Source organism: Staurois parvus, unplaced genomic scaffold (genome assembly GCF_062004578.1).
Source record: "Staurois parvus isolate SC_StPar_1 unplaced genomic scaffold, SC_StPar_1.0 ptg000031l, whole genome shotgun sequence".
Classification (NCBI taxonomy): domain Eukaryota; kingdom Metazoa; phylum Chordata; class Amphibia; order Anura; family Ranidae; genus Staurois; species Staurois parvus.
This window is the reverse complement of record NW_028317827.1, coordinates 7,377,030-7,394,666: the sequence shown is the minus strand read 5'-3', so window position 1 is coordinate 7,394,666 and position 17,637 is coordinate 7,377,030. Positions and strand designations below refer to the sequence as shown.

Genomic DNA, 17,637 nt, shown 5'->3' with positions numbered 1-17,637 from the left:
GCTCCATGTTGGAGAATGTAGAACAAGTACCGGTATGCCTTCGTTAGTTGGCTTCATTGTGGCTTTGGTGTGGAGTCCTGCTGGAGTCTTATAGGAGACTTTTTGTAACAATGCTTTCAAATATGCTTTGCTTACTAATACACTATTTTCTCTCCAAAGATCTCTTCAACTGTACTGGATGAATTTCAGGAAGAGGACTATTTCCTTCGAGACTGTGCTGCATTGGAGGTGAGATGAGAAACCACCTCATATCTATAGATAATAACCTCTTTAAAAGTGAAGTAATACCTCTCTTTCGTAGACATACCAAAATAAAATGAAAGAAAGGCTCTTCACACACAATTCAATATATAAATTAGGGCAATAAGCATTTGCCAAGTTTAAAACTGAAGCAGAAATTTGACAATCAACTGTCCCTTTATAGGAGAACCATGGGGTTTTGTATTGCTAGGAGATGGACTTTGCATGTCTCTTCTGCTAAAAGAAAAAAAAACTATACCATCTTTCCCAGCAATTGTAAAAACCTAATACACTGCCTGTGATATAGTGCAGTGTACTACATGGCTTGTTCCCCGCATCTGTAAGATGGCAAGAATGCACCTGGATGCCAGGAACAACATAAGCGGCCACTCAATGGGCAGAGATGACCGACTTGGGACGTAGAAGACTGTTGAAGATGGCAGATAGTAGCTGCGCAGGACATCGCTTGAGGAACAGGTAAGTACAGTACAGTGAGAAGGTCTGCTTTAACTGTTAAAATGTGTATATGTAATGATTACCGCATGTCACTGTGTGGCATTTGTTATCCTGTAGTAACCTGATAAGTTAGGGGGGTACAAATATGCCAAAATGATCTGCTGTAAGCCTTTCCTCTATCTGTTCTGTTTTGTGTTTTTTAATAGATTAATGCACCAATGCAAAGGAATGTCTGGACATGGCATTTTGAACCATTGCATGAGCAGGAATACAGCCTGCAGCCATTCCACTGTGAAGCCCAACTGGAATGGGTGTGCCAGATTGCCAAAGGTGAGTAGAATATACATGTTGATGGTTATGCTCTCCTGATAAAAATATAGGCTCAAGGCTAAGTTCACTTTTGGAACATGTTCCACCTGTATTTAGGGTGAAACATGTAACATGTCCCAGCTCCCGCAGCCTCTTCCCCTGATGCCGCTTGCATTGTGACAGCAGGTGAGGGATCTTCTCCATGCTCCCGCTGCCACAATTCAAAAACAGTGTGGCCGTGCAGGGCTCCACCCACAGGGGCACATCATTCATTCACAGAATCCTGTAAATGAGTGAACTACAAGTACCATCAGCCATTGCGCTGACAGCTTGTAGTTCTAAATGGACTGCAAGGAGCCTGATGAGCGCTCTCGTAGTTAATTCACAAGCCCTGCAGCTGGTAAACAGTCAGCTTGTATGCAGGTATAGGCTGAAAGCTGCAGGGCTGATGGTAGGTAGAATGCTTTCCAGGCTCCTGCAGGAAAAAATAATAAATGCACTATTTTTTCTGCAAAAATATGTGCAATTACTATTTTTTCTTAATAGGTTAACTTAGCCTTTAATATTAGCATGGACACCTATTCCTGTTATGAATTTAAAAAGCCACAGAGCCTTTTGTGTGTGGCTGTGTGCAGAACAGAAGAGGTGGAAGCCTTTTATGGTGCCCCACTCTGAGTGTAAATTGGAATTTCAAAGTGTACCTAACCCCAGAAACAAAATGTAGTATATAACTAGAAAAGCTACAATTTTTGGGGAAATTGTGTGAAGTGTTCTTGCCTCCACTCTGCTGCCTGCTCACACACCTGGGTTTCTATGGCAACTCACTCTACAGCAAGGGCAGAGAAGAGCGGTTAAAAACAAACTGCTCCAGCTTGCTCACTTCACTGGCGGTTGCCATCTTCAAACGGTTGTAGTTTAAAAATTATACATCCTACACCGAAGAGCTTTATATTGTGAGAATCACAAGACCCAGACCTACATTTTGATATAGTATGTCTCTGAAATATTAAAAATGAAGGCACAGTCACAGTTTAGAAATTGCCCTTTAAATTTGAGGTGGCTAGAGTGGAGTTTCAATGAATGTCAATCGGCGGCGTGAGTTGCAAACAAATGGTCATATTGTGGAAACTACCAGGACTATGGCTTAGCCATGGACATTTTTAGTGGCAGCGGGGATAGCTGAACGTTTTGATATACGATTTGTGTAGGTGGGCTTGAAAATGAGGGAGTGATGGCAGTTTAGAAATCATGTCCTGATTTTTCAGCTCACACTCTAGCTTTTGTCAGCTCACACTCTAGTTTTGAACATTGCGCCATTCATTCCTATGGGACCAATTTCACCACAAAAACTCAGATATTTCGTGAACCATTCGGCGAAACATTCCACAAAGTAATAGCACACCAATCGGGAACAATCCGCACGTTTCGGTATACTACTGTGTATGTAGTGTAAAATCTGTGGGAGGAGTTAGGGTGGTCAATTTGGCTATAATAATAAGAATATATATGTGAGATAACAGTAAGTGGTCTTGCCATGTAAGAACACTTAATAAGCTTCCCAATCCTTAGATGGGGTGGCTGCATTAGTTAGATTAGAAGATTTCAGGCAAGATCAACAGGTATTTTTTTTTTATCTTCTGAAACGGATGTAACAAAACCCTTTCAATAGTATGTTTAACAGCCCAAAAATGACCAAATAAGAGAAGTTTAATTGTTGAGGTTTACATGCACTTTAACTCCTGTGTGTACCCACCCCTCTCCCTAAAGCCATACACTGCTAGACTTCTCACATTCAGCCCTCAGGAGGAATATCAGTAGCTTTCTACATCCATGCTAAACAGCATGGATGGAGGAACTGTAATTAGGCAGTTTGTAAAATGAATGTAAAAATGTGAAATGGTTATATTTCAGAGATTTTAACAAGCCTTCATTTTTTTCAACAAGTAAAAAAAAAAATTATGTTTTTGCTGTACTCTTGAATAAAATTGGATTGCAGTATCTGCTAAAGAGAAAGGCGGACATCTTCCCAAATGTCAGTGGTTATTGCAATCACTCCTTTTGCCTACCATACAGGGTTCGGGGTCCTAAAGGAGCTTAAAAGTACAGTGCTTGAGGATGATAGTGCCTATGTGTTACTACATACAATGCCCTTATGCTTTGGAGAACATTTGCATGGTGTAGTTCAGTTTCATACAATTAAATGACATAATTTACATTGCTTCAACTTTTCTAGGTGTCGTCCCGAAAACTCCACAGTGGTATCAGCCAGGTAACTACTGTTTTGTCCTCCTTTTTGTGTGTTGTAGAGGATGTAGCTTAGTTTGTATAATGCAAAGTTACATTAACAACCCAATAAATGCAGTGTTTAAAGAGCAACTATTTTCTGCAAGTAAACAGAACTGTTAGGCTCCTTTCACATGGAACAGAGTCTGCTCCAACCAGCAGGGGAGCTGTAAGCAGATCCCCTGCTGAATGGCACTGAACAGGACGCCCATCCATGCCCATTCAGTTTCTTGCTTGCGTACACAGGCGAACTCCTGTCGGCTGTATGGATGACCAAGTGTTAACAGAGACTGCTGTCTGTTTGCATTAGGTTACTTGTGATCCGGTGTGCAAAAACAGAAAAGAATGTAGTCCTTTTCCTTTTTTTCTTTTGCGGACCTGAAGGGTCCATTTACATCCACCTATCCATAGGGCACCATGGACCTTCTGATCAGGTCCGCCTCAAAAACTGCCAGGTGGATCTTTTCAGAATGCCCATGTGGAAGAGGACTAACACTTACCTGAAAATCATTTTTTATAAGGTGTTTTTTTTTTTTAAATGGACTTTTCCATGTTTTGATTATTGCATGCAGTGTTTGTAAATGCGTGATCATTTCAGGGAATGGGATTAGTATCCCTGCTTAGGGATCATTCACCAGTCCATAAACCAGCCAGATCAGTAGATCAGTATATTTCTGTGGCTCATACAATCAGGATTTTTTTTCTAAATGGCTGCAGACAGGACCTGTACAAATGAACGTCATACTGACACTGTATGTGGCTGTATTTCTGTAATTGCTCAAGGAGTGATTGCATGCAGCTAGGGACAAACGAGCGGCCCTGTGCACCTACTATTTGGGGGAGATTTACTAAAACTGGTGCACTCAGAATCTAGTGCAGCTGTGCATGGTCACCACCTAACTTCAGCTTGTTCAGTTAAGCTTTGACAATAAAACCTGGAAACTGATTGTTTTCTGTGCAGAGCTGCAGTTTTAGTAAACAACCTTCTTTATATCTAGGGCCTCTCATGTCCTTAGATGCAGGTAATTGCTCCATGTGAGAGCCTCTTAGCTTGTTGTTAATTTGTACAGGTGGAGCTGCTACAGCTAATCAGAAACGCATAGTTGTACCTGCTTCAGAAATATGCTGATCTGGCCAATGAGTTGCCAGGAACAGCTATGCGAATGAGCCCTTAGGGCCAGTTCACACCATGCCTGCATCTGAATCACACAGGAACATGCTGTGTGATTCAACACACATGCAAAATGCAGTGTTTTTGCGATCTGCAGGGGTGTCAAGAATTTAACAAAACACAGGTCGCAAACGCAGTACTTTTGCCTGCACCGGATCGCATGGGACTTTTGTAAAAAAAGTAGTGCGTGCACTATTGGCACGTTGAAATTTTAGCCCATTCAAAATGAGGGCTTGAAATCGCATCGCGCACAGGAACAGAACAGTGTGTTCTTGTGCAATTCAGCTCCGGGCATGGCGTGAACGAGCCCTTAAAGCTACCTTATTGTCATGCGGAGTAGGTTAATACTGCAGAACCCTGTACAAGAAAAGGATAAATAGTTATCTCTGCAGCTGGAATAACTTTCTCTACGTGGTGACAAGGTCACTTTAATGTTGGCTGAAAAAGGAGATCAAACCACACAATATACAGAACATCTGTATATAATTCCAGCTTGTTTAGAGATAATCAGCACTGCTTTTCTTATCTTTCACAGCTAATGGTCTTGGTCAGCGAATTGGTCCAATAATCAATATTGAATCTGAGTTTAAGTACCACATCCCTAATATTGTAAATATATACCAAAAAGTGACCTGAAAATGGGGACTTTTGAGGCACAACATAAGCATAAAAACATGATTTATTTTGTATCAAAATCCAAGTTATAGGACAACATTCTATTTCACATCAATGGTACTAAAATGTGTAGAAAATGAAAAGTTTACAACATCCAGGAACAGCAAATCTCTTTTCCTGTGATCCAATGTCTCAGAACAGATTATATGCCCACGGCTGGTTTATGAACAAAGCTAAAAACTTCCTGTGTGATAGCAATAACACATGATAAAATACTTTAATAATAATTTACCAAGTCAATGAAACGCATTGAGCCCAAGCCAATAAGAATGAGCCTAAAGTGTACAAAAGTTGGATCGCATGCGAAGAGATTTGCTGTTCCTTGAGGTTGTAAACTGTTCATTTTCTACACGTTTTAGTACCGTTGATGTGAAATAGAATTTTGTCTTATACATTGGATTTTGATACAAAATAAATCGTGTTTTTATGCTTATGTTGTGCCTCAAAAGTCCCCATTTTCAGGTCTCATTTTGGTATATATTTACAATTGGTCCACTAGTCTGTAATAACAGAAAAAAATGGTTTATGCAGTACAGATTAAAAACATGTATTTAAACATCATTTAAAAGCATCAAACAAATCGGAGTAGTAACAATCTCCAACTCTGTTCAGTGCTCTGTGTCACAGTGACAAACTCAAAGTGCCTTTGCATTTTGGCCAATCTTTGCTCAGTCAGAAAAAATATTTAAACCCCCTACTATAGCAAAGCATGTCTGGCTGCAGCCTCTATATGCCCGTGTCCACCAAACTGCTGTGGATCAACACATTTTTAGTCAGCATAGATTTCAGATGGAACATCAGTTTGGCATTGCTCTCATTCTTCTGCATCTAACTCAGGATACTGTTTGTTACGTGTCTACTCTTAAGAACTCTCTTGTTTTGGTTTCTTTAGAATGGATGAACAAAAGGGGCCCAACAATTGTTGTTGGTGGCTCAGAGTACTGGCTTGTGTCAGATCCAAGGCTTGGCCACAAAGAAGCCGAACTGTATTGTGCTGTGAATGGCAGTGAATTGGCAGTCATTGACTCCTACGGGGCCTTGACTGCTATACAGGAATACATGAAGAAAACAACGACTGAAACGGTAAGTCATTGAGCTACTAATTTGTACTGACCAGCTTCCTATTTACTGAAGTCTAACTAACGTAACGTTTTACCAATCCATATCCTTAAGTTAGGGATGGAGATTTGTAATAATTTAGATCTCGACTCTTATCTTGGAACAGTGCAGCCTCACCTTTCAAAGCCTTAAAGCAAAAAAAATAAATCTTAACAGGTAGGATTTTTATGACAGAAGAGACCTAGTGGTCTCTTCTGTCATAAACCCTTCTCCCTTCCTGTTGGCATTTGTGTACATATGCGTAGATTAGCATACATTTGCGGCACCATTCTGCGCTGTGATGATGTGATTCCCATTGGCATTCATGGAAGTGAAATAATTGCAACCCTACAAACTAAGTGGCTGAAGAGTCAGAACCCAGAAAGAAGACTGGGAGAAGATGGCAACATCTTGACAGGCAGGAATGCTGACAGTGCAGTGCTGGAGAGAATCTCTTGTCTGGTAAATCTGCCAGAGTGTGCAATTATGCTGTGCATACAATCATATTATAGCTAAAAGCTCCCATGTCCCCCCAAAAAATGGTGGAGGATTAATTCTGTAAGTACATTTTGCCTCTTGCCCGAGCTCCGTGCTTTAAGGATTAAATGTTCTAAATCTAAAGGATTTGGTTGTTTTGACAGCTTTTGCCCCCTCCAGAAGCTTAGGGAGTGTGTTGCCCTTGTCCTCTTTAGATCAACCAACCATTATGTAGGACCAGAACCTACCTAACTACACTGCTCAAAAAATTTAAAGGAACACTTCTGGGATGTTGATCTGATAAGTTAAGTAGCAAAGGGGGTTGTTTTCAGCTGCTTTGGTGTAAATGAAATTAAAAACAGCTGTACTAGATGGGCAACAATCAGACGACCCATAAAACAGGAGAGGTTGTACAGGTGGAGGCCACCGATATTTTTTTCCCTACTCCTCTTTTCTGATTGTTTTTCACTATTTTTGCATTTGGCTAATGTCAGTGTCGCTACTGGTAGCATGAGGCGATGGACTAGCCTGCGGCATCATTTGTTCACTTTGATTTCCAGGGTGCCTTTGAATTCAGTCCTCTGTAGGTTTATTTCATTTCCATCAAACGATGGAGCATCCTTACATTCTTAACACATCACCCAGTCCGTATCAGTATAGATATCCAGCATTCTATTTTTCCCCATTGAGATCTGTTGTGTTTTCAAAGTCTTCCTTTAATTTTTTTGAGCAGTGTAGATCAAATATGAATTTGCTCGAATGGGCGCCAGAACCCATACTGCATGTAGGAGGCACACTCTGTGTTCTGGGCCATGCACCCACTCCTGTACAGCTGTCAAATTTTGACATGCAGCTGTGCCTGTGCAGCTGCTGCATCTGCCTCCACTTTCATAGGCTGCCTGCTTTCAGCTGGGGGCAGATGCCAAAACAAACACCTCCTTTCCCCAGCACACATGCCACTGCCCGCAGCACAAATGCCACTGCCCATCTGAACGAGGCCTATAGTAGATTGTTGAAGTAAACCTTGTTCTACATAGGTCTGCATAGTTTTGGTAGATCTACAGGAGATTGAATGAATGCAGAAGGTAAAGAAGTACTCACCTGTCTTTGTGTTGTTTTGGTGAGTATTGTCTGTGCAGATTTTAGCATTTTGACTGCAAAGCAAACATTGCTAGATCAAGGCAGAAGTACATTATTGGATGGGCTGCACTCAAGCAGCGTTGGAAGAAAATGAATTAAGGGAAAATATAAGCAAAGGTGAAGTTGTCCATTTTTAAAGAAGAAGTTTGGGAAAGAACAAAAAACAAATATATGTACTCACCTGTATGGTCACAGCATTGGTCTGATGCTCTAGCTGTCCCCCACTGGCTATAAGCACCAGAACTGAGAGCATCAGGCAGGAGAGGGGGCTGGAGCGGCTGGCTCAGGCTCTCGGCGGGTTGCTGAGAGGGTGATCCAACTACCAATCAGGAATCTGGGTGGATCCTGACATTATTGTCAGAAACTTTCCAGAGTTTGGAGTGGCTCTGTGATGTCAGCCAACAGCAGGCTTTGGCTTTCCTGTGACCGTCAAGAGAAGTATGGCCAAATAAGCTTTGGCCACACTTCTCTTAAGACCAAGTCAAATTCACATTGAACACTGCAAAAACAGTAGGTGACCTTCTACATTTATGCTGGTACCTTTGTAATAGATGTGTAACACAGGGCACAGATTACTTTCCCACTTCAGAACATGTTGGGCAAGTGTTACTGCCAACAGAAGGTTTGAGTGCTATTTTATACATCAGTCATCTTTTGATATTCAAGTGAGATTGCAGTATGCTCAAACTTCATTATTCTGTTTTATTTCTACAGAGACTTGCCCTAATGGAAAAGTGGTGGGTAAAATCTGCAAGTGTCAGAAGTCGCCACCAGTAAGTTTACTATATTGAAATGATTATTACTGCTTTGCATTGTTAGTGTAATAGTATTGCAAACATCTTTTAGCAGATGGCTTAGAAAATGAAAGAAATATTAAACCTGAAAACAAAAATGTATTATATTGCAGCTTACCAATTCATAGATGTGGTGGTTGCATTATTTTTATTTTTTAGATTTTTTTTTTTTTGCCGTTATCACCTGTTGATCTGGCTAGTGACTTTATTTTTTTAACAAACCAAACTGTCCAGCAAAAGTGGCAGTTAGAAGGTTGGAACAAGCCATTCCCAATGATCGGGGTGCTTACAATGGTCAACCTTTATCTGTGTTAAACCTTTATCCTAAGGCAGGCCATAGATGAGATTTTCTATCCTTCAACCATGAGGTTTAACAAAAGAAAATCACTTGATTCCCTGGTCAACACACTCTGTGTGGATGGGGGAATCCCTCCCGTAGAGCTATTGTGTTCTGATGGCAGGGAGAGCTCACATCCAAGAATGGGTAAGCTGCAATGTTTTTTTTATTATTGTTGGGTTTAATACCACTTTAACTACTGTAAGGATTCTTTTTGCTTTTTGTATATTTTATATTTAATCCATATTGACAGGGAAATAAACTTTTAATGCACTTGCCATTCTCGGTCCCTCCTCTCTCGCTTTCCCAGTACTTTTATAGCAAATTATACTTGCATGCCTAGAGCCACATAGGAACTCTTCCAAACTTTGCAGTTCTCCACCTCACCCTCCTGCACAGGTGTGGCCTGAACTCCATTGACTTTTATCAAAACTCTGCCAATAGATTGACAAGTTACCTTAACTTTAGATTAAAGTGATATTAAACTTTTTTTTTTTTTTCTTCAAACATGTCATACTTACCTGCTCTGTGCAGTGGTTTTACACAGAGTAGGTCGGATCTTCCTCTTGGGTCCCCTGCTGGCACTCCTGGGGGGTGCTCCCATAGCAAGCAGCTTGCTATGGGGCGGTGCCCCAGGCTTGCGGTGCCCCAGGCTTGCTCCCCTGCCACTGCTCTGTGTGTCCATTCACACAAAGAAACCGCGGCTCAGCCTCTCCCTCTCCTAAATGGCTCACTGGCTGTGACTGACAGAATTTGGAGGCAATGGCTCCCACTTCTGTCTCCGCCATTCAGGAGTGAGAGTCCCCGGAGAAAGGAGGCTCTTGTGGACATTGCTAGATCGGGATGGGGCTCAGGTAAGTGTTAGAGGGAGGTGGGGGGCTGCTACACACAGGTTTTTTTACCATACAGTGCATGAAGGTAAAAAACCTTGAGCCTTTAGAACCACTTTAAATTGACAAGAAACATTCTCTTTATTCTCCATAAATAGTCCAAACACATCGACTACTTTTAATATCTGTGTATCCTATTTTTCATTATTTGTTAGTGTTCTGTTTTTTTTTGTTTGTTTTTTTTTGCCTCCTTGTCCTCTGAGTTCCCAAACCTCCTCTTTTTCCCTCTCACTTCCATTTGTTTGGCACAAGCAGTGCATGATAGTTGAGATCATATGCACTGCTTTATACACACTACAAATTCCATACTCTCTAGCCTATCTTGGGACCAAGTCAAGAAGGGTAGCTATGTTTCCCTCCAAATACATACAATGAAACCAAGGAGAATGAACATGCTCTAACAGAAAGGTAGATGACGACAACAAAAAAAAAGTAATTTGGATGTTGCTGAGAGCAATGGAATGGACTTTTTTGAGTTATGATTACATACTTGGAATAGAGTTCAAGGACATAGGCTGAATATTCATAAACAATGAGTTATATGCTTGTACCTTCAGGTGATTGGACACTGACAAAGCTTTTGAGGACATGCCCCCTGGGCACATTCCCTATAACCCTACCCCACTCCATGAGTCTTCAGTTTTTTGCTAGTGTCCTAATGTCATGGACCTCTTCTCATTTACTGAGAAAATACATCCTAGCTTAACTTGCTTTTTTACACTTTTTTTCGCTTTATTTTTCTATTTCAATGGTTTTTATTAATTTTTTAAACAATATAAAACAGAGGCAATAAAACACGCCCATGCAGGGGCTATCAATTGCACAGATAAAAAAAATGCAAAATAAAAAAAAGGGAAAAACAGTGCTGTAACGCCAACAGGGCAAAAGGTACGCCCATGCAGGGGCTATCAATGGCACATAAGTTGCAAAACATTAATGTAACTGCCTATAACAACTAAATGCAGCTGTCCAGTCACACCAAAAACAGAGAGAGAGATAAAAAGGAAAAAAGAGAAAAGTAAAAAAAAAGGGGGGGGCAAAGAGCAGGGGTCCAAGAGCGCCAATACCGAACGCCATTACATCCCCAGACTAGCCGGGGGAAGTGAGGGAAAGGCATATTGCAACCACGGCTCCCATATTTTCAAACATTTACATTGGGAGTCGTTGCAGATACTCGACATCTGTTCGTTGAGCATCATAGTGATCATACGATCCCGACCCCCTGAAGAGGGACAAACGGACTCTTCCAGGCCTGAGCAATTGTTCTAGTGGCTGATAAAAACAGATAGGAAGCCAACTTCTGCTGGTGAGCCAAGAGGCCCGGTATGGGGCAATGAAGCAAAGCACACCGAGCATCCCAGCGTATGGAGAGATGGAATTCACTTTATTTTTCAACACACAAAAATCCCTAATGAGATAATTTTTTGGTCTTCTTAATTTTAGACATCAGGGGTAGACCCCTGATGTCTCACCTTCTCTCCAATAAAACAAATTAAGCATAGATTCTGCTCTGTTAGTTTCTTCCTCTGCCACATTGGTTGTGGAAAGTGACAGCCAGACCCAGATGTGACACTTTATACACTTCCAGGTAAGTAGATCAGTGGGAGTGTGTGATAACCCCTCCCCCCCCCCCCCCCCCCCCGTGCCGATTTATGGCATAAGTCAGTGGCAGCGAAAAGGTTGTCCCAACTCTGCCAACTCTGGGTATGATTTCTTTAACTTGGCCAAACATTCCTGTTCCTCAAAAACCAGTCACCATCATGTAGGGATATTTTATGTCCTGTAAATCAGTTTACATTCTGAGAGTAGGACAGCTCCTGCTGTACTTCTGGCTGGTCCAAATGCAAGGGCTGCAGGTTCACAGAGTGAGGTGTTTGTTTAGGTGTCGGCTTTCTGAATAAAGTGGAATGCCACTTTAAAGTATTAGAAAAAGTATAACACACGGAAGGGCATATCTATAAAGCAGGGAATTTGATATTCACCAAACATTCATCATAGGTGAATCAGTGATTGTAATGTTGAACAAATGGACCAAGAAGATACTCCTGCAGTGAATGTTTGGTTATGGCTTTATAAATCTACCCCAGAATGTTCAAAACCCATTATTTTGCTCATCTGCCACCATGTGCTTTTTTCTCAGATTGTTTTTTTTTTAATGATACATATACATTTTTCTTTGAAAACGAAGTAAATAATGCTCTAAAATACTCCACTGTCTGCTCCATAATTTATACCATCTCTCATTCTCAGGCTAATACTTCACCGTGTCCTTGGGAGACGTTACAGTGATTGTTCCTTCATTTCGGCCTTGAGCTATTTTCCAGGTATAATTTCCACTTCAGCGGTGGTTAATTCACAGATGGGTTACAAAAACTACCTGATGCTCAATATATAATCTGTATTAATTTAGAATTCTGCTTCTTGCAGACTATTTCCAAAACATTAACTGCAACGAAAGGCTTTCATTTGTATGTAAAAGCCAAAACATCTCACTGCTCGAAAAAGAGACCTCAAAACCAAACAATTACACTGGAAATTGCCCCACAAATTGGACTGCATTTGAAAACAAGGTATGAAATATGTGCATTACGTTAAAAATTGTGTTGCAGTGATTAGAACGTTTCCATTGCTGATCATTGGATGCAATTTGTCATGCGATTTGAACAGTCAAATCAATGACAAGTCGCATCAGTGTGAACCAGGGCTTACACAAACATTGTCACTTAGCTCTGAATGGGCAAAGTGACAGTGTCTTTGTAATCCTTTTACTGACCTATTTTATTGCATATGTGGGCAACAACAGGGGGTGGGGGGGGTCAACACACTCTGTAATAGATAAATAGGTTGTGATCTGATGCCTAAATGCTATGCCTCCATCCCTTACGTGTACAATTTATTGAACATTACATGAAGATCTCAGATTAAAACAATAAGCTGGTTAGTTATAGCTGACATATACAGCAGCCTAGGGTACACATTATATTGATAGAATGAATCGATACATATATTGCCACATATTCAAATTACATAAACGGAGGACTTCATAAAATCTGGGGGCGCTTCGTGAATCTTCACTTCTTCAGGAGTCGACGCCACCCGTATTAAATCTGTAAGCTATAACGCAAGGTTTCAGAGTATATTTGAGCACTTTCTAATAAAGGGAGAGATTTATAATATTGTTCAACTAGTATCATTGATACTAGTAATTACTGGTTTCCTCCCACACTCCAAAGACATGCTGGTAGGTTAATTGGCTCCTTTCCAAATTGGCCCTAGTATGTGTATGTATGAGTGTGAGTTAGGGACCTTAGGTTGTACACCCCTTGAGGGTCAGGGACGGATGTGAATGTACAATATATATGTAAAGCGCTGCGTAATTTGACTGTGCTATGTAAGTACCTCTAATAATATGGGGCTGTTAGTCCCCTGTGTGATAGTGATAGCAATATAGTTCAAGCGGAGTTCCAGTCAGTTTCGTGTTTATTACATCAGAAGCTACAAAAACTATAGCTGCTGTCTTTTAATAAACACACACTCACCTGTCCCAGGGTCCAGTGATGTGCTCACCCGCGCCGTCCCTTCTCTGCCTCTTCTTTGCTTGGCTTCGGCATCTCAATTGTGGGCACCAGGCTTCACAGCCGGGTGCCCACTGCACATGCGCAAGTCGCTCTGCGCATTCTGATTGGTCCGGCGGTCTTCTGGGACCTGTGAAGGTTCCCAGGAGACTGCGGGAGGAAGGAGGGGGGCTGAACTTCTGGCTCACTTCGCCTCATTGAACTGAGTCGGAAGTGGGAGAAAAACCAGGCACCCACTCCCCCCCAAGAGGCGGGGGGAAGGGGGGGAGAATGCAAACAAGCGAAGCTTCCATTTTTGAGTGGAACTCCGCTTTTAAGTGAAAGTTGAAAAAAATTAATGGTACACAAACAAGAGCCAAAATCTTGAGGCCACTTCCTTGTACATGCACACGTGAATGCACACATTGAGGGCTCCTGTGTACAAAAACATTCATTACACTACACCTGTTGCAGATCGCTGCACACGCTAGAGTTATAGCATTATTTTTTCTTAACCCACAACACCACCAATCTACAATTCACTCTTGGCTAGACTAGTGCTTCTTCCTCCACATTAACTTATTTTTACACAGGCTATAACTCACCCTTCGGTCTATCATGAATGATTCTGCCAGACTGTCCACCACAACACTCTGCCAATCCCTCCACTGGCTTTTGATTGTCCAACAAATAACATTCAAAATATAAAAACATACATAATTGTCCAAAACTTTGCCACTCTTATTACTAAATTCATCTCAATATCAACCAAACGGTCTTCTCTCCTCCCAAGATATCCTGCTCTATAACTCACTTGTCGCCTTCTGCATGCTTGCGTCAAGGACTTCCCCAAAGCCTCTCACAACCTCTGGAACTTTCTATCCCAACTGGTGTTACTGTCTTACTCTTGTCTGCATAGTTTCAGGTTGTCTGAAAACCCATCTGTTCAGGCAAGTCCATCTCACCTCTAGCCAACAACTGAATTTAATTTCTGGAACTACTCATCCCAGCGCAGTTACTACTGTTTGTATCACTCACCGCTCCACTTTAGATTGTAAGCTTTCATGAGCATGAGCCCTCCTAACACTCATGTCTTGAGTTATATTGTAAATGCATTGTCTCCTTTTTATTTAAAAAAAAAACTGTGGCATTATATAAATGATCTATAATAATGGCAATGAAGAATACCTTTAAAGTGTAAGCTGTTTTGATTGCTGCCAAGAAGTGGCTGATATGAAAAATGTATATATAATCTTCTTATATGTGGCACTGTGATAGTATGACATGTGTGGGTCACATATTCTTTTCTTCATTTTTACAGTGTTTTTTAAAAGTCAAACCAAAATATTTGAAATTCTCTGCTGCAAATGAATACTGCTCAACACATGGGGGAACGCTTCCTTCAATTTCAAGCCAAAGTGACCAGGGTAAATTGTACTTGTTAGTTGCTTTCTAGTATCTTTTGATGCTATGATTTTTCTACCCCCCCCCCCCCCCATCAGTCCCTTTTTAGGTCTGACTACGAAATTTCAATTAATAGACATGTATTTCTTACCACATCTTGTCTGCTTTGTCTCTTAATTGCTCTGAATTCATTCACATAGTTTGACTGTTTCTCTGTATCATCTATATATTCTAGTTTAAAAAAAAACTATATACAAATTTTAACAGTAGGTTTAGAGTGTGACTGTAGTGGAGCCATTCCACCTACAGTTCCATGAAAACCGCGGGTTCCTCTCGAGGGTGGTAGAGGTTCCTTGAGCAGGGGGCTGATACCACTTGACAAAACCAGCTGCATGACACCAAATTTCTTTTCAGCTGTCTGGAAAGGTGGCGTTCTAACCACCTTTGCAAGGGTTGCATTCTTCTACTAACCGTCACCGTAAGAGGCATTTTGCCATCGACCCCAGCCACACCCCACCCCACCCCACCCATTAATTGATTTTAGTAAGTGTAAATTATTTTAGGGTTTCCCTGATGCTGAGAGGCCACTCTAAAGTCCAACAGCAAATTTATTATAAATTATAGTTACCAGTTATAAAATACTAAAAATCAAGCACTTTACAACATAAGGGCAGACAGTACAATTACAATACAAAATAATACAGGAGGGATCGGAGGGCCCTGCTCTTAGAGCTTACAATCAAAGAGGGAGAGTCAATTGATTCAAAAGGTAATAATTGTGGGGGATGGTCTGATGGGGAAAATACATGTACAGCAGGATAGGCCTCTTTGAAGAGATGAGTTTTTAGGGATCGTCTAAAAGTGGACAGAGAAGGAGATAGTCAGACACATTGGGGAAGGGAGTTCCAGATGATGGGAGCGGCTCTGGAGAAGTCCTGGAGGCGAGCATGGGAGGAGGTGACAAGGGAGCTAGAGAGCAGGAGATATTTGGGAGGAATGAAGAGAACAATTTGGTCAGTATTTTAAGACAAGGTTAGTGATGTAGCTGGGGGCTAAGTTGTGGATGGCTTTATAAGTTATTGTAAGTATACACTGAATGGTTGGCAAGGTAGATGAGCCTGGCAGCAACATTCATGATGGACTGGAGGGGGGATAGTCTATGTAAAGGTAAGCCAGTAAAGAGGGAGTTGCAGTAGTCGAGGTGGGAGATGACCAGGGAATGAGTTAGCTTTGTGGTGTCAGTATGCTTTTATTCAAGTAGAGTGGAGAAGTACTAGGACCCCTGTCAGTTATTGCTGTCTGTGTCCCTGTCCCAGAATTTTCCTTCCTGTCCACTGAAATCATTGTTACTGTGACAGTGAATAAGGGGATCTCTCTACAGAGTCTTGGATAGGAGTTAAAACATGCCAGGAGTTCTAATTGGGGTTGCACCAATATCTGTGCTGATACTGAGCATCTAAATATAAAAAAAAACCTCACCACTTAAATGTAATGCCCCCCTTCCCAGTGATACTATGCCCAAAATAACCAACAGTGTATAGCTGTGCAATGTACAGCACTAAACCCACCTATAAAAAAAAAACTTATCGCATAGATCCTATAACTGCATGTAACAAAGAAATACTTAAAGAATTAACATTGAATGTGAAAATTAAGGTCTCAATTGAAGAATATAACATACCATTTAGTGCTAATACAACAAATGTTTAAACCCAAATATAAACAAAAGATTATCCAAATGAATCCAATAAAAGTAGATGACTCCTCGAGAAAAAGTGCAGTGCTGAAAGATCTTCTTACAATCACCCAGTGTCAGTGAAGTGCAGAAGAGATCAGCAGCTTACCAAACATCAGAGACCATCGCTATTACAGCAAATGGTCTAACAACACTTTTAGGGTTAATCCTTAGGTTCCACATTGAATATAATCAGCATGTTTTACTGTTGTGGGTTTAATAACAGTCTAAAGAATCTCCTTTCATGTTATGAGTGCTCCTTGTCTGCTGGCTGTCTGTTTCCACATCTTCCTGGATTCCCTGCGTGCTTTGCAGCTTCTCCTTGGTTGTTTACTTAAAATTTCTAAAGACTAAATATTCCTTGGTTTCGTGGTGCCTGATTCCTGTACTGATTCCACCTCCTAAAGCTCCTCTTAGCACCTCTGTAGTTCAGAAGGTAGGCTTTGTGAATTCTGTGACACAGCAGTGCACACATCAACAGGGCATACTGAATATATGTAACAGACTTCAGGGAAGTAAATGCGTTGGGATCGGATCTTCACACAGCAAGTTTTCAAACCTCAAGATTGTTCAGGGAAATAAAAGTAAGCTGTAGATACACAAAGGATAAAAAAAATGCATATGCATAACTGGAGCACCCAGGGAAAGTCCACACAAAGGGATAATATTCCTCCATTCAGGTTGTGTTCCTAATGGTTCTTGAACCCAGAACCTCTGCACTGCAAAGTCAGAATGGCAACTGCCAAGCCACCATACTGCTTGCACACAAAAAATGTTTTCGATTCTGTTATTGTGTTTTGATTTTGAATGTCCAGAATTGGCAGGAAATCTTGCGAGTGTAACCTTGTTTTGTTCTCTTTGTAGATTTCATTACCTATTTAAGTTCGGACTTGAATCAAAAGTTTTGGATTGGTCTACGGCTCACGTTAAACACTGCCCAGAACAGCTGGATTGACGGCTCTGGTGTCTCTTACACAAACTTCAACCCGCTGCTGCAAGGGAGATTCAAGAGGTTTGAGTTTGATGTATGTAGAATGTTTTTATATTGATGGATTGGTTTTAATCAAGGCTGCT

The 17,637-nt window shown here is 41.1% G+C and overlaps 1 protein-coding gene across 1 annotated transcript in view; it reads left to right on the top strand.

Moving 5' to 3' along the window:
• Positions 1-17,637, top strand: part of LY75 (lymphocyte antigen 75) — a 143,164-nt gene that overhangs the window by 102,797 nt on the left and 22,730 nt on the right. The window contains exons 15-23 of the mRNA XM_089659877.1: positions 160-228; positions 903-1,026; positions 3,239-3,274; positions 6,027-6,217; positions 8,564-8,622; positions 12,121-12,194; positions 12,298-12,440; positions 14,746-14,851; positions 17,428-17,588. Coding sequence (XP_089516003.1) covers positions 160-228; positions 903-1,026; positions 3,239-3,274; positions 6,027-6,217; positions 8,564-8,622; positions 12,121-12,194; positions 12,298-12,440; positions 14,746-14,851; positions 17,428-17,588 — 963 coding nt within the window. The remainder of the gene's footprint in view (positions 1-159; positions 229-902; positions 1,027-3,238; positions 3,275-6,026; positions 6,218-8,563; positions 8,623-12,120; positions 12,195-12,297; positions 12,441-14,745; positions 14,852-17,427; positions 17,589-17,637) is intronic.